The sequence below is a fragment of the Hydra vulgaris genome, chromosome 09 (genome assembly GCF_038396675.1).
Source record: "Hydra vulgaris chromosome 09, alternate assembly HydraT2T_AEP".
Taxonomy (NCBI): Eukaryota; Metazoa; Cnidaria; class Hydrozoa; order Anthoathecata; family Hydridae; genus Hydra; species Hydra vulgaris.
This window is the reverse complement of record NC_088928.1, coordinates 39,862,091-39,885,000: the sequence shown is the minus strand read 5'-3', so window position 1 is coordinate 39,885,000 and position 22,910 is coordinate 39,862,091. Positions and strand designations below refer to the sequence as shown.

The 22,910-nt window shown below is 29.5% G+C and overlaps 1 protein-coding gene across 2 annotated transcripts; it reads right to left on the bottom strand.

The window, feature by feature from the left end:
* Nucleotides 1-17,534: 17,534 nt before the first annotated feature.
* LOC100214043 (protein kinase 4) lies at nucleotides 17,535-22,301 on the bottom strand. Of its 2 annotated transcripts, none has more exons than XM_065805680.1 (2): nucleotides 22,184-22,301; nucleotides 17,535-19,254 (listed from the first exon to the last, which is right to left on the bottom strand). In XM_065805680.1, the coding sequence occupies exon 2, from the start codon at nucleotides 19,234-19,236 to the stop codon at nucleotides 17,668-17,670; it is 1,569 nt and encodes a 522-aa protein (XP_065661752.1). In that variant the 5' UTR covers nucleotides 19,237-19,254; nucleotides 22,184-22,301; the 3' UTR covers nucleotides 17,535-17,667. The 2 variants fall into 2 exon arrangements, with proteins under 2 accessions (XP_065661752.1, XP_065661753.1); XM_065805681.1 differs by lacking the exon at nucleotides 22,184-22,301 and adding an exon at nucleotides 19,954-20,326.
* Between the last annotated feature and the right edge of the window lie 609 nt (nucleotides 22,302-22,910).

Here is a 22,910-nt window from a genome sequence, read left to right as displayed (position 1 = left end):
AACACGTTTACATGTTTACTTTTTTTTTTCTTACATTCCGCTTTTTCTGATTATAGCGTTTGATAACCATTCGTATTAATGCGGCAGCAGCGATAATTGAATAACAACTGTCGCCCTTTTTTTTAAAAAAACTACCCTAATACGCTCTCTATTACTGAGATTGATTTTTATACTTTATCAACAAACCACCTTAATGCGTTTTCAAGGTGTGTAAGCATTTTTTCAATTTTTCTAGGTCTATCTTTACTGCCTCCACCTTTGTATGAGTCTGGCTTGTCACCACCTTAATTGGGCTTGCCTCCAAGTAAGTATTTTGATGCTAAATTATTTTTAGCTTTTGCATCTGCTAGTTTTTCTATAAAAGATGTTATATTTGTTTCGTTTTTTTTTCAAATTTAACGCCTGTTTCCTCACCAATAATTTTTCAAATTTACAGTATCATCGTTTAAATCTTTTGGAGTAATCTTCCTACCACTCATAATTTTAAAAATATCATTAAATATATCTTAAAGAGCTTCAAAAGCGTTCATTATTGATTTAATAACTTGAAGTTGATGTCTAAACTATTAAAATTGGAAGATATAAGTTTTAATGATGATGTTCATTGTTCACCGTTAAATTTTATTATATTAGTTGGATTTTTTTATAACAAATATCATCATCAGCATCTGCATTAAAAGAACCATTTATTTCATTAAAAATTTCTCTAAGTATCACTTTGTTTAAACTTAAATTGTAAATAAGTGTCGTGTACTATTGTCTTACTTTATTAGTGACATATGCACTACCCATTAAAAAACTTATACTTTCCGTCGATGGTTTAATAATTTCTACAACTTCAATCGTTGTACTTTAAATTTTTAAAGCATTTTCCATTAGTGTCTTTTTTTTTTTTTAATTTAACCTCTATCAAAAAAGTTGAAATTGTCAATAAAGCCATCAGAGTTGAAGGGTAGCTTATCCCAATCAATCTATTCAGCCCAATCCACTTCATTTTCTTCACCGCACAACCTCTATCAACTAATGGAATGTATTCAATCATCTTGCAAATATTTTCCAAACAATATATTAGAAACTAATCCCTCTAATAATAGTAATATCTCTAAATAATACATTCACTTTTTTAAATGACTTCGAGTCTTTTATCTAGCTAGGGGATATTGCTCAGCCCTTTCTGCAACCGTATTACAAGCACGGCTTCCGGGCAGAAAGGCAAATAATTACTGTTAACCTTCAGCAGGCAACAATTCCATCACTTTCAGGTTATGTTTTGCTAACTTGATTTCCAAGTCTTTTACCAAACATGCTTTTCAGTCGCGTATTCAATTTTCAAACCTTTCATCAAAAATGATAGCCGTGCCGGGTAGTGTTCGTTTACTTTGTGATGTTGTTTTGACTCAAAAACTTACCTTACCGCTCGTCTTATTGCGAAACTAGGGATAGAAATAATAAAAAAGCTCATTGTGCGCATGCAAGGTCAAGAAATACAATTAATCCATGTTTACGGAAACTACTATAGTGTTTGCTACCGTTTCTTACATCTCACTCAGCAAGCTTTGAATGATAGACTGATGCAGGCCGATGATGACCAAACTGAGCCGTAGAACCTGATCCTGCTCTACTCGGGAAGCAGCACATGCATTACGACGGCGCTTTAATGATCAGCTCAAATATGAAATCGTGTTCTCTAACCAAAGCCAAGTAATTATTTTGACTGATACTTCGGTAACTCTAAATTATGCGTTAAATAATATTGCTTTACAATCTGAAACAGTATATAATTCAGACTTAGCTAAACAAGAACGCAACTGTATGCTCATTTTCACTCTTCTTCAAGAGAATGCAACTGTAACCTCATAGCTATTCGATGTAATGTTAAATGTGAAAGCCTTAAGTATGTTTTCATATATATCGGCAGTCCACCAGTTTTGCTCGACAAACTGAAATATGCAACCCTATAAAGAATATTGCAATAATTGACGTTATGATTAAGGGACAGCCTAATCAGCTTTATTTAAACAGTATGAAACCTTCACTTTGTCAAAGAAGCATGCCATTGTCTCACCGGTTTTTACCGTAACGCAAGCAATAAAACCAATATGACAAACTTTGAGAATGGCTTTCAAGCTGTGACACCTGACGAATATTTCTTCGGAACCCAGCAGTTCCTTGCAATCAACTTAAGAGCTGCAATCGATCAGCATTCTTTAAAAAGTGGTCAAAAACTGTTAAACACATGTGATGGCATCAAAAATAATATGACTTGTACAGCTAGGACTAAGGCAGTGGACATCCGTGATTTCATTGTATTAGACGCTGTCACACAGCTTAAGCAATAGTCTTGATATCTCTTACTAAATAATTTGGTGCGGAAAAGTTATCTGCTCAAGTGTTTGCGCGGACCTTGAACAAAAAAACGGCCTTACAAAATTATTTGAGGCGTAAATTTTTTTTTACTTATTTTTATTGCATGCGTAAAAAGTTTTTTTTAAATGCTTTCATTACAATATGCATTATTTGTATTACAATACAAAAACAGGTTCAAAAACTTTTTGAACCTGTTTTTATTACTGTTGTAAAAAGTTTTCTGTACTATTTTTTATAACAGGTGTGAAAAGTTTTCTTTACTTGTTTTTAATGCTGGTAAGAAAAGTTTTCTGTGCTAGTTTTTATGTAGGTGCAAAAAGTTCTTTTAAAAATGAAATCGTTTTAAAAAATATAATGGTCTCTTTAAGTATAAGCCAGTTAAGATTTTCAATTAGGGTGCAAAAAGATTTCTGAGAGATGACGTCTAACTCCCATTTTTATGTCTAGTTGTATATTCACAAACTATAATGAAAAACCGAAAAATATAATTAGCGCCACTGGCGTTAAATATAATAATAATATTGCCTTTAAGGGTCAACTTTCATAATTTTGGCATGAAACTATATACCAAAAAAATTTTTTTTTGGTTTGGAAAATTAAAGAAAAATACAAGTTCATATGTGTATGAAGTTCAGATCCAGCAGCCAGCCGATCAGACAAAGCTAAAAGAAAACGGATTTGCTTCTTTAAAATTATGAATTTTTTTCGTTGTTGTTGTTTTTTTCATATGTTTTCACAACTACATAGTTTTTTCAAGTTTTAAAAATATATACTTTTATCATAAAGACATTCAAAATACTTCTAAAATAATTGAAATAATTTTAAAATATATTTGATGTACAAAGTAATATAATAAAGTAAAATAAACCTTTAGTTTTGTAGTCAAGGAAACTCGCAGAAAAATGTGTGAAGTCTTGTCATCAATAACCCTTTTTTTATTAGTTTTATGAAATACTCATAAATATTTTATCCACGACTTATTATATTTTTCAATATAGTTAGTCGTGTTATAAAGCATGAAGCGTAAAATAAACATAACATTGGGTATTACTTTGTTATACAGGTAAGGACACCAAGGATTAGGATATATTTATTGTTTCAAGGGTACTATATAGTTTCCAGTTGCTCTAGTGCTAAATTTATTAAATTTTTTAATGATAGATAAGGTTTTGATTTATAAACTTGGTCAATGTTTTTTTAGATTTTTGTTTTAATGGTATTTATGTGAGAGTTCCATAAAAAATTATAGTCAAGAAGAACACCAAGAAATTTAGATGATCGCATTCGTCCAATAATTGTAATTATTTATTTAAAAAGGTCTAACTTAACTTTACTACTCAATAATTAATAGTTATTCAAATTATGCTACTGTTGCATGGGGAAAAACTGAAAAAAGTTAAAATGTCTTTATCGCCGTCAGAAACATGCGATCCGTTTAATAAATTTTGCAGATCGACACACTCATTCCAAACCACTTTTTATTGAAACGAAAGTTCTTAATATATATGAACCTAATGTTTTTAATGTGTTGTGCTTTATGTACATGTGAAAAATGACATATCTTTACCCCTTTTCAAAGATCTCTTTTGTTTGAAACTAATAAATTTATATAACTTAGAAACAATAATTTTATATATCAACTCTTTTAAACGAACCAAGTTTAATCAGTTTTGTATTGCATATCGTGCTTATATCGTGCTTATATCGTGCATATATTGCACATCGTGCGCCCTATCTTTGTAAAAAATTAATTTTGTCCAATTTCGACATGCATTTTACTTTTCCTATTTTCAAATATAAAAATTTATTTATCTTAATGGATGATGTAGTCAGGTTTTTTTAATTGTAATTTTATATTTTCTTTTATTGTTTTTTACTTTTATCGTTAATTACGTCTTTTTTTGTTGATTATGTTTTGATGTATTTTTATATAAATACATACTTTAGGCCTATGTACTTTTTAACATAAAATATGAAAAGTATAAAGAAAGGTTATTTTAATTCTAAAAAACGTATCCTAATAACTAAGAAAAAGTTGAAAACGTCTTTTAAACGTTTTGAACTTTTTTTGAACGTTCAAAAGACGTCAAGATTCAAGATTCCGTGCCCACTGGGTTTTTTCCTCTTTTCTTCAGAATTTTGTATCAACTTAGACTTTATTTTAAAATTGGAATGTTTTAAGTTTATTATATTCTGTGTTTTTTTCCTGTTCTGAGAGGGCATTGATATTGAAGGCATGTTGGTTTTTTTTTCTATATACATGCCGAATTTTATTAAAAAAGTACTAGCTCATACCACGCTCAAACTTGCATCAATGCATGCAGTAGAGATACCCAAAGTTCTGTCGAGTAAAAATTTAACATAAGCTAGACAATTTTTTGTCTGAATTTTTTTCCGTGATGTTTGGGAAGTCAGACAAGAAGACAACTTTGCTAATTCATTTTTCTATTTACCGGAACAAATATGTTCATGCGGCTATACTTTGATGTTAGAAATACTTTGATGTTAGAAAAAAACAACGGAGTATTGTGTAGTGTTAGGGGTTTTATTGTTGTTGCTTTTTTTCTACCCTTTTTAAAAAAATTTAAATTTAGTTCAAATTAACCTTTCACAGTTGCGTTATAATAAAAAGTAAGATGTTTTAGAGTAGGAAATATATTAAATTTCTTTTTATTCATATTTTTATTTAACTTTTTACAAAAGCTGTTATCTACCATAACCCTCTTTTATTAAAAATGTTTAACATTAATATTTTTCTGCATGATTTTTTAAACGGGGTTGTCTCGTCTGACTTCTCAAACTTTATAGTATCATCTAAACAGAACTCTGCGTAATAATAAATAAATAAAGCTTAATAATGCACAAATAAATGCAAAAGCGAATTTCTTAAGTTGGTTAAGTGAAACAATCTCAAACTATTTATATATTTTATCATTGGAGAGAGCTTTAAATTAGTATTACAATGGTAAAAATTTCATAAAAAAATAATTAATCTACAGAATGTTATACCCATTTCATTGATAAAAATTCATTACAAGGATTGCTTAAGAAAACTGTGTTCCTAATAAACACTTTTAATTTTGTTTACACTTTTTAATAAAGATATCTTAAATGGCTTGATGCATGAATTTTTTTTAGTTTATTATTTTAAAAACTATTGCAAACAATCAACATAAAGTATTAAACATAAATAGACTCCACACTCATATTATGCATCAGTAATAACATTTGAAGCGTTTATTTTTAGTAACAGATCACTTATCAAATATAAAGTTAAAAGCTGTTTTCTATGCTAATAATAATTTGTTTTTTTTATATTTAAAATGTCATTTATGATTTCTTTTTTAATCGTGTTGGTTACCAGTTCAAAAAAATTTCTTTAGACTAGATGACTTTTTTTTTTATATTAACCATTTCTGCGAAAAAAAACAAAACAAAAAAACACCACAGCAGTAAGAGGATCTATTTTTTATTAAAAACATTTTTATTTCTCTATAAAAAACAAAGCCAGAGGAAAGATATTGGACACTTTACAAAACAAATTAGTCATATCAAATAATACTAGAACTTATTTTTAGAGAAGTAGCCATTTTATTCAAAATTCCCCTAAAAAAAAGTTAGAGTTATAATACTACTTATACTACTTTTATTTTTAGACAATTTATATTATGCAGTTTGTTGTTTAATTATGCAGTTTGTTGCTTAATTATGCAGTTTGCTGAAACATTCCACAAATGATGTAATAAAACAAATTGACGACCAGTATTTTATGGAAAATCGGGACTAATTGCACGAGGAAAAAAGTAGATTATAAAATACTTCAAAATAAAATTTTGAATTATGTCAAGCTTATTGGATTGGGTTGGGGGTGCAGATAAGAAATGTGCGCCAGAATATTCACTATAAATCTTACTAATGATATATAAACCAGTCTCAAAAGGTCACATGATAGGTAACGATTAGCTTTTGAAGGAACTCCCAGATTACCATGACATTTTTTTTTTTACATATTCTACATGTGGACCAAAATTAAGTTCTTTCTAGGATTTTTAAAAACTGTAAAGTGAGTTTTATTGTATGTGTAAATAACAATTAGTTTTTAGTATGTACGGGCCCAAATCACCCTCCGAGTGTGTGATTAAATTCTCAACTTCCAAAGAAGTCCACAAAAACACTGGTATCCATTGAGTTTCTTTATTACCCTAAATGACTCTCTGTTTTCAATTAGACAAATAGCTACCACGACACTGTACTCTAGCAACAGTTGTGGAAAAAATAGCTGCTACGACACTGTACTCTCGTAACAATTGTGGAAAAAATAACTGCTGCAACACTGTACTCTAGCAACACTTGTGGAAAAAATAGCTGCTTCAACACTGTACTCTAGCAACAGTTGTGAAAAAAAAGTAATGATTAAAATGATAGAATAGCAAAATAATTATTTTTATTAAAGACCTTTTTTAATTTAAACATAGATTAATAATATTTTACATAATTGTGGTACAAATGTTAATTAGGGAAATTCAGTTTTGATTGGTAGCAATGTGAGTTATAACATTGGTAGCATTGTTCAAATTACTGTGGGAATCCGCGAATTTTATATTTAGATCTGTTTTGTTAAAATAACATTTCTGTTGTTTGCTGTCGTTTTGTCGTATTTGTATTAGCTTTTTACTTATTGAACATTATTGACTTTTTATCGAAGGTAAGATTACTATTAGTGTTTATTTAATGAAATATTATTAGTAATTGAGAAATTTCATCTAACTTAAACAGAAATTTTAAGCCGTGGGAACCGTTTCCAGCAATTATTGTTTTAGTGGATTTGCAGTGGACCTATATAGGGATTTTTTAGCGGTTCATTGGAGTTTTGCTTATAGGTCACCAAGTGTACCATTAGTAGCAGCCGCTATAAATGGCAAAACGATAACTTTCCGTAATGGTAATAGTGGCTAGTCATCGGCTAGCCATTTTTAACGGCTGCCTTTAATGATCCACTAAGTTGCTGATGAGGAAAACTACTTCAGTGGTCCACTGAAATTCCGCTATAGAATGTTTGTTGTGTTGTAGCGGAGAAAAAAGAAAACTGAGAGTAAAATTAAAAAAAAGAAGAAAAACGTGTGAATTTATTCAAAAGACATTAAGTCGTTTTCCAATGATGATTATAAAGGTATTTAAAATGAAATATTGATGAAATAAGGGGTCATAAGAGAAAAAAGTATGAGCTTACAAATCGAATAATGAAACGTGCAGTTATTGCTGATTCGTCTTCCCACCAAATTAAAACACTTTTTCTAAATTGACTTTTTTTTATGCTGATTTCAAATTACTTAATAGTTTTTTTTCATTTTAAATTTTCTTTTTTTCATTATAAATTTTCTAGCCTTCTACTTCAACTTTAATAAGGTGAATATTTTAACAAAGCAATCAGTTGTTAAATCAAATGAAATCATTATTATTATCAAAGTATAAATTATGGTAAATGTTTTTCTTTTCATTTTATCAATAAAATACACAATCATTATGTTTAGTTATAAATACAATAAAAAATTAGGCATTATACATTCAATTAGTTCATATAAGGAACAATTTGTAACAATTACTCGTGAAAATGCGAAATAATTTCATAGCAGTGTGGTACAGTGATGGGAGTTCTTTCTCAGAATCAAGAGTTCTTTCACGGTGCTTTGTTATAAAAACCTTAGTTCTTCTTGGAGCAACTAAAAAAAAAATAATCGTAGGTGATTGTAAGGACTTTCCACGTAAAAACTTTAAATTATTAGCTTATTCTTCTGTAGACCGGCGTTTTTTTAATTTTTTTATTAACATTTATGATTTTAAACAGCGGATCTTCGTTGTAGTGATCTAGTTCATTACTAAATTAAACATCCCATTCATCAATCGTTTTTGACAATTAACAGATCTTTCTCTTTTTTAGAATGTTTATTGACATCTGATTTGCAAGTAAATGGGCTACCTTGTTATTTTAAACAAGCAAAGAAATAATTTCTTACACCTTAAACTTTATAAGGTAAATAGCTTACAGTTCTTTTTTTTGCTAACCCGCTCTGTCTCAGTTGTTTCTGTCACTGGTTCCGACTGTATTTTATATTTTTAAATCTTTTTACTATGAGACATATTTCGCAAAATATTTCTATTTAACTTGAATGCTAATTATTTGAATCTTGATTTCACAATGGTTTGGATATTTAAGTATATTACTAAAGGGAATTTTTGTAATCGATGGTATTTTCGAAGCCGATTGCAATGAGTGCTTAAGTTTAATATTATATGTAATTGTTTTATAAATTGCAAAAACCTGATTAAAAATGTAATACATCTGTTATTCCATTATTGTATCTTTTACCAAACCGATAATACTTTCTTATTTTCTGTTGAAAAAAATATAACTAAGTTTTGCAAAACTATATTTTCAAAAATGATACCATCATCCAAGTCCTTCTACGACTTCTACGACTACTGAGCAGTCAATCTTATTTAATGAAAATTTCCAAAAGATAATTTATTGTTGACTTCATTAAAGACAACTACAAGAACAGCAATGAGTACAGGCAACTTTGCGAATTCAAATTCGTCAACTACTGGGAGATTTCTAAAAAAGTTTATTAATCTTGATTTATTTGTTTACTAGTTTATGATTTATTTATTTACTAAATGGTTACTTCTTGTTGCAATATTTTTCATTTTGTTCGGTATCTAAATTCAGTTTACAAAATCGCAAAGTGTTTTCAAGCGAAGTAAATCAAAAGCAACACTCTGGATAATACTTATTTTTGTTTAAACGCAACTTTTATTCATTTTAATTCAAAGTTATCCAATCAAAAAAGAAATTGCATAAATTTTCAACATAAATTTGCGTAACTTTACACACAAAGAATACACTGCAAAGACTTCTCGCTTTTAGTTTTTTTGAATATTTTTAAAATGCTAAAAATAGAAGAAGAAGGTCAACCACAAAAAAAAAGCAAAAACTGAGTTATTTTTTTAACTTTGCATAACAGCTTCTTCTGTAGATCATTTAACGAATGAAAGAAAAAATATGAACAACTTGACGATTGTTTACAACGGTTTATCTGGTATTCAATTGCTTGCTTTAGAAGCAGGAGATCCAGGTTCAAAACAAGCTCTGGACATACTTTCGCGTATATATCAGATACGCCTCATTAAACATGAATTTATACAAAAACAAGTTTGTAGAAAACATTTTGGAACAATCGATCTGTGGTTCCGTCTACTCTTAAAGACACTTTAAAATCCATTGATACGAGAAGTTTCCCAAACATTGGGAAAGATTTTTTGATTATAGGAACAACTCTTATAACTTACTCCTAAACGAAAATTGGAATATGTTCAAAAATTATGTTGGATCCAAAAATTTTTGGGAATAAACAATTTTTAGGGATCCCTACTCGTGATCCACTTAGATATTTGGGCACCCGAAATTTTTTCTTAAAAACACAGAGGTTTTAAAAAAAGTAGCAAAAGTGCTCAAATTACCCCGACCACTTGGTAATGTATTTTAGCCATATATTTTAAATTTCTTGCTTTTCTGGTGTATCGGTCAAAGTTCTAGATCTTCCTTTTGTCTTGCTTTTCGTATTTCTTACGCTTTTGGGTGAGGATATTATACCCAGCGATATCAAAGTTTGCGTTTTTCCGTGTACAACTTCAAAGCATAAAGCAATCGGCTGACTAACAGTCACCTGATTAATTCTGGTGGGTAATTTTTCAGTAAGTGGACGATCAGAATAGGATGCGGGCATAAAATCAGCATGTATATAGATGTTTTCATTCAAAGGATGGAAACCAGTTGAACTAAAACAAATACTGTTTGGTGTGAAGCCAAAAGGAAAAACTTTTCCCACCAAGCCAGCAATATCATATATAGTTTTCCCACATGATCTGGAGACATTAGTAAGCTTGTTAGCCGCTGTATTAAAAGTCTTGAAAGGCCCAAAAACTGGCTTGTCTTATGGTTTCATATGATTACTATTATGTGGACGCAGAGTGATAAGCTTTACACCATTATCTTTGGCTATTTGTATTGCGGGTACTGAAATATGACTTTCATGATTGTCCATTATGAGAATGACTGGTTGTTCTTTGGTAGGCTTTGCATATTTGATAAAAATATCTGGAGAAATTTCACAAACATTAACTTGTTTGACCAACCGGATGGATTGGCACCTCCAATACTGCCTTCAGGAGCTCCATTTATCATAAAATCTTTAAAGTTTACACAAGGGAATATCGGCATGGGTGGAATAAAACCACCACTTGCATTAATAGCCGCTATCATTGTAATTTGCTTCGTGCCAAGAGGTGCTAATATCTTTGGAGGAACATGGGGAGTGGACAATCCAGTTTCGTCTAAATTCCAGATACCAGTTACTTTTATGTCAAAGGCACATTGAGAAAGGGCTTTCTTAAAATTATCGTATGTTAAACTCACAGTATGTTTGTTAAACACCGAAAAACGAGTCAAACTAGTAGCGTCAGACTTTCTTAAAGACAATTCATTTTGGTATCACTTCCTAAATAATCGCAGCTAATAATCTCCAGCCATTTTGTTTATATCCCAACACTTAGGGCATTTTTTTCCATTCGCTTTTGCAAATTGGTAAGCAAGTACTTTCACGTCTTTTAGAGTCAATCCAAATTGCAAGTGTGCTGCATTTTTAATACAGTCAACCAGACTTTGCTCAGCGGTGCGATCAAAAATTTGATTACCTGCAAGGTTTCCGTGTTACTTGCTTACATCCTTACCTATTTCAAAACAGTGCTTTAAATTACTGACGCAAAGTTGTTCTTGGTAATCCAAAATGTTTGTAAGCACCAAAAGTTGTGAACTTTTTCACCTTAATCATTTTAATGGCATTTATCAGATCATTAACATTAGTGTTTTTTTCTTCCTCTCTTTACTTCTTGGATTTCTGAAATAATAAAGATATTTGATTAGGAATATTTTACACTAGCCAATAATAATATTGAAAGCAACAACATTAAAACAACAATAGATTTAGTTTTTTTAAATAAAAATTTACTGTACTTTTTACTTAATTTACTTTTTACTTAATTTACTTTTTACTTAATTAAAACTTATATTTATAAATATTTATTTATCGTAATTTATAATAAACATGTTTAATGTAAAAAAAAAATACACTAAATACGTTAAATAAAGAAACGTGGAGGAAAAAAAAAACATGTCACAAAGAATAACTCTATAAAGAATAAATTATCGTGCATTTAACAATTGTCTATTTAAAGGTCCTGTATCCCAGCAAGATAACAGATATAACAAAAATAACATTTAAACAGTTAACCACAAAATAAACTTACTATTATAAACATATACTTAAAAAAACCTTAAAGCAGTATGTTGATAAAAAAGAGAGCTTATGAAACTTACTATAATATATTAATTACTTTGTTATAGTAAGTATGCACTAATCTGATTGTTTCACATTATATAATTTGAAATTTTCAAACAGAGATATAGCCTATATTAAATAACACTCTAAAATGTAGCAAATTACAACAAAGTTACAAAATCCAAAAATATATAATTATATAGTGTAAAATACATACATGTTAGTCAATATTAAAAAAAACTTTTTTATCTAAGAAAAAAATCTATTCCTATGATCTAATTTCTCTTCAGTGATATTTTCTCACTTAGGACTTTTCTAGAAATGTCTGTGTCAAAAAACGCAAGAAGGGACACTAATAAAACTAATAATAAATCGTTCAGTATTATAACATCTAGGTTGTACCTTGGCCACGGACCAAGGAACAACTGATCAATAGTAGTGATCGACCGAAATTGGAATTTTGCCGAAATTTCGGTTTCGGTTCATTTCGGTTGCGGCATTTCTCAACCGAAACCGAAACTGAAATTTCGGCAAAACTTTTACCAAAAATCAAACCGAAATTTCGGCACAACCGAAATTTTTTAAAAGTAAGAAATAATGTGTTTAAACAATGCTCTTTTGATATTTGTTTTATTAAGAGTTGATTTGTTGTTATAAATGAAATGATGTAAATTAATAACGGAAGTTAATATTTGGTAGATTTTCTCGGCAAAACAAAAGTTTTTCAAGATTTTCTGGTAAAAGTCTGTTTCGTTCGTTGGTTAGTATATCTCCAGCAGTTGAAAACAACCTTTCAACATCAGTTGATGTTGGTGGGGGAGTCAGAAACTTCTTGGCAATTTTGGCAAGGGCCAGTTTGACTTCCCCACTCGAATTTTTTTCATAAATCTTCCAGAAGTCCAGACAGTCGGAAGATATCTGAGAGTCCAAGTAATCATTCAACACTTCTTTGGTCAGTCTGGAGTTTGAACTTTGGTTTGTTGTTGTTTGAGATTGGGCAATGATGTTTTTCATCAAGTTAGAAAATCCTGTAAGGCTGGTTCCTTTGGAAATTGGCTTGGGTTCATTGAGAGATGGTAGCAAAGAATCCAGTTGTGTCAAGATGGATTTTTTGGCAGCATGACAGGCATCCTGGGATCGGAAAAATAATGTTTGAACCTTGGGTCAAGTAAGGTTGCAATGGAATAATGCTCAGTCTTTTCCATGTTCAAGAAACGATTTTCTATGGCAGTTTTCATTGCTTGCTGCATTGTGATCATGTCATCATCTCCAGTTGTAGTTTCAAGTGACTGGATTATTGTTGTCACAATGGGAATGCAAGAATTGTCACAATGGGAATGCAATTGGATATTATTGTTGTCACAATGGGAATGCAAGAACTGATGCAAGATTCACTTCCCAAGAGCAGTTTTGTGGCTTCTTCAAAAATACCCAAAATTGTAACCACTTTTTCACAAATACTCCAGTCTTCCCGTGAAAATTCAATTCCAGAGGATGGCAACTTGAGCAGAGTGCCAGCAATAGCTGGTTTAAGATGCAAAATTCTTTCCAGCATATAAAAAGTCGAGTTCCATCTTGTTGCAACATCATTTTTCAACCCAAGTCGATCTTTGTTGCCCATCTGACTCTCTTGTTGTTTGTAGAGCTCTGTATAAAACACATTGAGTGAGAGGCATGAGTGCAAAGTTTTCGGCATTTCTCAACAAGGGTTTCCACTGTTTCCATAGAAAAAAGTTCTTTTTTGATAACTAGTTGAAGAGAATGGTTGAGGCATCCAGCTGATTCGTAGACACATCCTGGTTCATTGAAGACTGCCTTGACATTTGCAGCATTGTCCCTCAAGCAAACACCAATTTTTGAAGTAATGTCCCAGTCCTCGGCTGTTTCTTGAATCTTCTGATAAATGTTTGCCGCTGTGTGACGATCGTCAAATTTGGAGCAGGATAAGCAGAACTTCATCCTTTCCCAGTTTTTTGAAATGAAATGAATTGTCTTCCCTAAATATCCGTGGTGAAAATTTGACCAAGCATGCAGACCAATGGAGACCGTTTCGACTTCTTCTTCCAAACGATCTTTTAGAGCAGTTTTAATCTTCTCATATGCAGGGTCCAGCATGTTTCTGTAGTATTTTTCACTAGCAATTTCAAAATTTGGAGCAATCATGGCATGGTGTCTCAAAAAACCAGCTTCATTAACAACAGACCATGGTTGCATGTCAAGAATAATTATTTCAAAGATAGACTTGTGAAATTTCTGCCCTTTTTCTGAGTTTGATTCAATTTTTGAACTGGTTTCAACCCAGTTTTTGGAATTGTAGACTGAAGCATCTCTGTTCTTTGCTTTTTAGACCTGATGTTAAAGATAGGAATTGTTTTCTTTCGGTTTTCTCTTCCAGTAACTTCCAATTATTGTGGTTGCTTGCAGCCTTGTTAAAAGTGAAGTTGTTTTCCACACAAAAAAAAGTTAATTAATATATCATTAAATGAAAAACCTCTTTTTGTATTGCATTATATAGCTCAAAATTTGCAATTGATTTAAAATCTGTAATGTACTTTTTAATTATTGTTTTTGTTAAATAAAGTATGATGTCACAAAAGCTATAATTCATGATCTACTTAGAGTTTTTAACTGTGCATAAAGTGCCATAGGATCTTATGATGTAGTGTACTATAAGTACACTACATCATAAGAAATTATAGTTTTATATATTAATTATAGTTTGGTTGACATTTGATTAAGCTTAAAAGTTTTTATCAACACTTCTTGTTTTTTTAATATGTGGAAATATGTCAGAAAGTCAGTGCTAAAGTGAGATGGTAGCAGCTATTGAGGCAGTAAGAAAGAAAGAAATGGGTTTAAAAAAGCATACAAGTAGCCTTGTACTGAGTCTGCATCATTTTTTGCAAATTACAGATTAATTTACGAAAATGGTGCAGACAGAATTTGAACCTTGTTCAAGCGTTGTTAAGGTCACTGGAATTCGTGTGTGGCTCGACATCTAGAATTGTCTGTAAGAATGTCTGAGCCAATTTTTGCAGCTAAGCATAAGGTTTTATTAAAGATAGTGTTTAAAATATTTTGTTTTTCATTGAAATCGTTTAAAAAGCATCTTATTTCATATCGAGTTTATATTGTTGATGAAACGGGCATTACTATAGTTTCAAATAAGCCATCAAAAGTATTTTTTATTTGTTGAAGCAGGTTCGATTCCTGAATTAGACTGAGTAAGGACAGTTCGTTATAATGGAGATCTGCATGAGTGCATCAGGGAATTTTGCCAGGTTTCTTTGTTTTTCAACGAGTTTATATGAAGTCAAAAAAAAAGGAAAAAAACTAAACGAATAAGAATTTTTAGAGCACTCAGGAGCAGTCACAATAAAAAGATGAGACCTTATTGAATGACGAGTAACATGAGAATAAATTTTAGTAGACGGCACAAGAGACGCCAGCTTTTAGAGCGGCGCCCGTTGTAGTATTTATTACTATAACTCGTTTTCTGTTTAGGACCCCGTTATACACCATTCCTACCTATTAAATTTTAAGATTTATGGAAGATCTATTATCCTTGGCTATTTACTTTTATTTAGTTGAGTTGGATTTTCAAGGATTTCTCTATCAAAACATTGCATTTGGCTTAAGTTTATTATAGTTTAATTAATTATTTTTCATTCTCCAATATTTTTTTTAAATTCAACTTTTTATAAAATAAGTTTTTATGCTAGTGCCATCTTTTTTCATTAATTTTTAATCATTAAAACTACAACTAAAAAAAGAATTAACCCCTTATTTTAATGTTTCAATGTTATAAAAAAAACAGTTTTTTGTAATTTATAAAGTATGCATTTATTACTAGAAAACGCTTTATTTCAAAATACACATTCATGAACATAAAAAAATATAGAAGTCACAGTATAGAACATTTTTTTAATAATTTTTATGGGCTTCTTGAACAAAACCTTTCTTCTTTGCAGTGAAGATACAACAATAGACAATATTTTGGGTGGTATTTTATGACACTACATTTTAATTTTTTTGCATATTTGAGGTGAGGTTCTGTTTAGATACTGCTGTCTTCAATTTTACCCAACAGTTTTTGATGGGGTTTAAATTGGGGGAATTGTTCGCCCACGGGGCAAAAAATTAATCGTATATTCCTGGATCCATGTCTTGCCAATTTTTATCTGATAAGAAGTTAACATGTTTGAAAACATCAACATTTCTAATTCAATTCTAAATTTAATTTTAACAGTCCAATCCTTGTAATCCTTGAAAATTTGAAGCAATCACGAATATTTTTTTGAGATAGTGGCTTTATGAGAAAGACTCACGAATTTTTTTTTGAGATGGCTTTAATGCAGTGCGGTATGATCGAGGATTAATGTCCGTGGCAAGGCGTCTTCGAACTGTGCAGACGCAAATATTACCACTAAGCACTTATATACACCAAGAATCTATATACCCTCGCATAACATGCATATCATGTTGTCGTTTTTTGAAGGTGGTAATTCTCGGTCTTGCAAAAGTGCTTTCCTGGTTTAAAAATTCTCTTTTAACTAATTTGAATGTTCATCTAATCAATTTTTGAAAATGTTGACGGAAGTCGCGTCAATTATAATTTGTGGCAGGGAATTCCACTGCAACACAACATGGTTCGTGAAAAATTTCTCTCTTGGCATGCAATTGAGTACTCTTCGCTGTGCTATGACCAAGCATAACATACTTTGACTACGAAGGACGATTGAATAATACATGAAAGTTTGTTTCATCAAATCCACGCATGAACTTGAACATCAGAATTAAATCACCTCTTATTCTTCTTTCTTCAAGTGTCGGTAGACCTAACATGACTCTTCGCTGCTCGGTGGTGCGATGCTTAATCTCAGGAATTGTTTTTGCAGCACGGTTTTAAACTTTTTCTACAGCTTCTATATCTGCCCATTGGTAAGGTGACTACGCTTGGATAGCGTACTCTAGGTGAAGACAAACATACGTGGTGTACACTTCTTTTCATTGTGAAAAACTACGGTTGCGAATTGCTTTTTTCAGCCTCTCCAAGGAGCGGTTAGCGTTCATCGCAGCTGCTAAAACTTGAGCATTACGTTTGAGATCATTTGAGATAAAAATTCCAAGATCTCTCTCTCTAACTGAACAACTTCGATGGCAAGTGGCAGACCGTCTGATCCTGGCATGTAATAGTCTCGTTTTGATACCTTTTTTCTCGGTTAGTATGCATGACTAGTAACTAAGTAAGTTTGTATGACTAGTAACGAAGTAACTAAATTTATTTAAAAAAGTAAAGTTGTTGACGTCAACTTTTCTTGACCTCATCCCCCCCCCCCCTCTTTTTTTCCTTGTCAAAAATTGTCAAAAATTTCCAGACCCTCCCCCTCCCTCCTATTTTGTTGACGTATTTAATAGACAGCCTCAGATTACTAATGAATGAAATTTGTAGTATATTAAAATAAATTTTTGAGAAAAATTTGGAAATAAGGTAATGATTGTTTAATCATACATGAAAAGTAAATGTCTTTGTTTTTTTTTATTTGTTATTTGTTCTTGAAATTTTCTTTATTAAATAATTTATGATTTCGTAAGCATAAATGAAAAACATTTCAATGTTTATTATCGTTATAAAGTGTTAGGTTGGGTTGGGTAGCGAGTCAATAAATTATAATGAAAAATTAAATTAACACCAGCCATAAAATTTTTAATATAAAGTTAACGATGTTTATTAAGGAGGAAAGTTAAACATTAAAAAAACTAATAGCGACATTATAGATTGTCACGTTATCCTGAAATTAAAAAGAAATATGTAAACAATTAAAATAAATCAAACACAAGAAAAAGTCTTTATAACTGATTGTAATATTTAAGTTTTTTGCTTGGACATTTTCTCTGTGTGTTTTTACATTAGTATATGCTGAAACAAATCAAACTGATCTAAGTGGTCGCGGTTATTATTATCGTTTCTGCTACTATAGTTGCTGGAATAATCTTTTGATTCTTTGAAGTCCATACTAAAACTTTCATCTAAAGTTTTATGTTTTTCATTATCAAAGAAGTCAAAGTCTTCAGATATAAATATATCAGAGTCATTTGATGTTGACGAAATTTCGTCCATAAATAAATTCCAAAGTAAATCTTGACTTTCATCAGATGCTGATGTATCGCTACTGTCTATTGATGTATCATCACTTGTCGGAGATATTTTTACAAACATTTCGTTAAAATCAATTTTTGGGCTATCAACAATTGAATTACTTTTCTTGATTTCGCTCTCAAAATCAGATCTAGTTGAATTTTTTCTTTTTCGTAAACTGTTGTCTATTTGCAAATCAACGTTACAAACAGATTGCTCGTTTGTGCTATCCGGTTTATCCTGGTTTAAATTTAACGGGTTAGATTTATTAGGTGTTTTACTCAAATCTAACTTATCAAGCGTACTTGATTGCATTCTATCGGAACTTTTGTTTATTAATAATTCGTAACTATTATCGGGTGTTTTTTTCTTTAAATCATTTTGAAGTTCTGCTAAAAAGTCAACTTCTTCAATACGAGTATTACAACTAGGACTACAACTCGTATTACAACTAACATTTGCTTTTAAACATTTTTGTTGCAACGGTATCTCTATATGCAACTCTTGATCTTGATGTTTTAGAACATTTTGACGCGGGGAAGTTTGCAGTTCTTGAAGATTAACTTTACCTTGCACAGATGACGTGTTTGAGTGAGCCGTGCTTTGAGACTCAAACGATAACAAAAAATTTTGTGGTGATTGTTGTCTATATTGCATATGCAATTGTTGTTGATGCTGAACTTGTTGCTGCTGTTGCTTCCGATTTTGCAGTTCGTGTTGTTGCTTTTGATATTCAAGTTGCATTATTTGATACTGGAACATTTGCTGTTGATGATTTTGATGCTGTAATAAAATTTGATGCTGATGATTTAGAGCTTCATGTTGCTGCGCTCTATAACTTTCTTTATTAGTTTGATCAGGTGTTAAACATTGTCGTTGACTTGACTGATCTTTGATATTTACCGAACAAGAGTAACTTTCTTTGCTTTCACTGGTATTAACTTTATCGTTTTTTTGATTTTGCAGAGTTTCATAGTGTGATCGTAAGGTTACTTTTTTTCCAGTTTGAACGTTACTAGAAAACTGATCGTAAAGGTTTTGAGGTATCATATATACTAACTGGTGTAATTTGCCGTAAATATCTTGAACAAGACAAAGCGGGATTTTTGAGGCAATCATTTGTGATTGAATATCGTTAATAGCGTGCGTTCTCTGATTTTTCATCAAAAAACTTTGTTGAGTTGCATTTTGTGCTTCCTTAGAAATACCTTGAAAAATATTATTTCGGACAACATTAGGTGAGTACTGAATTGGTGCGTGACCATTACAAAACTTCTCATTGTCAAGATGAACATGCATCAATTTGTCTTGTGTTGTGCTTTTTAGTATTATCATTTTTTTAATCGGCACAATCTTAAATAATAAATATGATAATAAATTACCTATAATGGAACTTTAAAGTTTCGTTTTATGATAACATATTTTATCTTAGCATTATATTAAAAATAAAATTGTTACAATTTGAAACGCGTCAAAAAATACAGCCATCGTCATAATTATTATTATCATTATTTATTATATAAATAATAATAATTAAAATTAAAAAATGAAAAGTAAAGTTATTTTTTACTCAAACTATTTTCAAAAGTTATTTTAAGTTTTTTAAATTGTATATAAAATGTTCATTTCTTTTAATATTCTAATATTTATATAAATAATATATTGTATAACACTTTGATATATTTAGGAGAAACTTAAGAGAGTCTCAAAAATCAAAAATAATTGTTATCATAGTTGTATGCGTGTGTATATAAAAGGCAAAAATAGATAAAATAAACCTAATCAACTTTCAACTACAAATCAAATTATTGTAATATATAAATTCATTATATTATTCAATAGGAAGAAAAAGATTTTCAAAAATACAAATTGTAAATAGCCAGACATTTTTTTAGACAATCCCAATAACAAAGAAATTGTTTGCCTTTCCAATAGGATGTGCATAAATTTTCGAAACCGGATCAAAGTTATTAAATTTAATAATAAATTATTAAATGCAAAAAAAAAAAAAAAAAAAAAAAAGATTAAAGAATGAAAAAAAGATATTATAACCTGTTTAAAAATTTCTTTTGTTATTGAAGTTATGATGAAGGAATGTGCAAGTAAATATTATCAGTATTAAGGATATAGCCCACAGCAAAACAATTATAATCCGTCTGTTTTTTTAAAAAAAGTTACAATATATCAAAAAACATTTCTGCTACATTTATAAAGATCTTTAATGAATTTTTAAAAGTTCGTTATTATAATAACATTCACAAGCTAAAATCATAAAAGTTAAAGTTTTTATAAGTATAATCAGTTAAACGATAAAAAAAATTTGTTTTAAATTTTATTCAAAATCTTTTTGTTGATCTGAACGATTGTATCACCCTTGTTTTCTTCAAATTTATCACCTTTGTTTACTTCAAATTGTTAAACGATTATATAACCTTAGATTACTTCAAATTTATCACCTTTGTTTACTTTTACTCAAATCTATAAATCTTAAAATAAACTTAGCAAGTTATCATGAACGTTGCACTTACATTTTTCTAGTTACACTCGAAAAGATATAGTATGAACAATAGACTTATTTTAAAAATCTAAATACTTTTAAGTGACATTTATATTGCCTAACAACAATCAGTATAAACAACACTAAAAATAAAATACTTTAGAGTGACATTTATATTGCCCAACAACAATCAGAATGAGAAACATTAAAAATAAAGAGCCGTAAAAGCAACCAGTTAAAAAAAAACAAGAACTTCACGGTGAAAAATTATTTCGAAAGAATTTCAGAGAGAGGTTTGATTTAAACTAACAATAAGAATGTTGTCTGATTACAAACGATACCCTCCTGTATTTCATGTTTATCCTAGAAATATGCACCCATTTTAAACCAGTGTTTAATAAATAAATTCACATCTACTAGATATTTAGACTTCATCCGCTTATCACAGTTTAACAGCGTAAATTTAAATTAAAACCTGTTTTATTTTTGTATAGCGAAATCCACACTACAAATTTAATTCATATGTGAAATGGTTTACAGTTTTAAGTTTTATTAAATACCTTTGATATTACTAATTATTGCTCAATTGATATGCTAAAAGATTTGTTTCCTTAACTTGTTTACTAATACGCCTTTTTTTGAAAAAAGATTATGTAGTGTCACAAGGAAAATAATTCTTCTTATTGAGATTCGAAGAGGTTTAACAAACGTTAGTACGAATCAACCTAAGTCTCAGTAGCTACTTTACTTAGTATGTGCAAAATAAAATACGTAATTAATTTACAATTGTACGAAAAAATACTCATCTTTTTTATTTCTGACCTGTAGTACTCAGAAATAATTGCAATACTCAGAAATAATTACAATAAAAACAATTTTGAAACAAAATTACGTTGAATGTTTGTATCACAAGTCACACAAGTTAAACATAAATTTACTTTATTTGCCATAAATTAAATCATATTGATTTTGTATGATGTTTTGCCATATCGTATAAAAAAGTTCAAGAGCTGGTTTTATTATGTTTCACATTAAATGAAAGACTAAAACAATTTTTCAAATGTTGTTTTTTTGTTTTTTTTAAATCCGGTTCTGCTTAACAATTTTACACAGTTCCACACAATATAAAAACGTTATAATGTTAACAAAAGATAAAAAAAACTTTTGTACTGCGTATTTTTTGTGTGTATAATATACATATTGCCTTAAATACAGACCAGTATACTTATGGGAAAAGAAATACAGACCAGTATACTTATGGGAAAAGAAATACAGACCAGTATACTTATGGGATCCGTCAATTAAATAGTAAAAATAAAAGACATGTTTTTTTTTACAAAGTGTACACATGCATATACCACACCCCGAATTTTTTCTGTCCACTGTTTACACTAGTTTTATTTTTGATTGCTTTATTTTAATGCAATCGTATTACGAGTAATCATTTATCCAACTTTATTATATTACGTTGCGCCATTGTAGATGTGATGTATATATATATATATATATATATATATATATATATATATATATATATATATATATATATATATATATATATATATATATATATATATATATATATATATATATATATACATCACATCAGCAATGGCGCAACGTAATTTAATAAAGTTGGTATAACGTTATATAATAAAGTATAATATATATATATATATATATATATATATATATATATATATATATATATATATATATATATATATATATATATATATATATATATATATATATATATAAATTATTATTATTATTTTACCTTACCTAAAACCAATCATCCAAAAGTTCAACTGATTTAATTTCATTTAATTTATTATTATTTAAATGAATCTAAAAAAAAAAATAATTGTCAATGTGTACTCATACACATTGATAATACTTTTTTTTTTTTTTCTGTGATTCATTAATAAAATAAACATTGATAGTTTAAATTAAAAGTTTCTTTTAAACTGTGATAAATAATTAAATATAAAATTCTCAATTTGACAGTGATAAATCAAACAGCGCTAATAAAGAACAAAATATAACTTTTTTTTTTCAAATTTCTTCGGTTAATAACAACAAACTTAATCGACGTGTTATTTCAAAATTTATTTTTGCAAAGTTTTAGCAAAATAAAGTCTGAAAAAACATGAAAGCGCTTGCAATAATTCTCAGTAACCACTTCAACAAACGGTATGATTTATTTGTTTTGGATATTTAAAAACAATCCAAATCACATCTTTAAACTTTAAACATAACGTGAATTAATACAAAAGATTTTGCAATTTTGAAGATCCTTTCTAATTTTATAAAAGGCATCTAATAAAAGATCTAATAATTTTATTGAACTTTTCGAAGAAAAAAGCTTGGAAAATTTACAAAAGTTCAACTTAAAAATTAGTAGTAATTAAAAACAATTATAAAATACCTATAGAGAAAACAAACTTTTTAAATTAATAATCCTAATTAGAACTCGTTTTTAATAATGAATATTGTAAAATGCGAAAAT

What these genes read in the sequence shown, in the direction of transcription:
- LOC100214043 (XM_065805680.1), bottom strand. Translation starts at nt 19,236, where the DNA reads ATGATAATACTAAAAAGCACAACACAAGACAAATTGATGCATGTTCAT.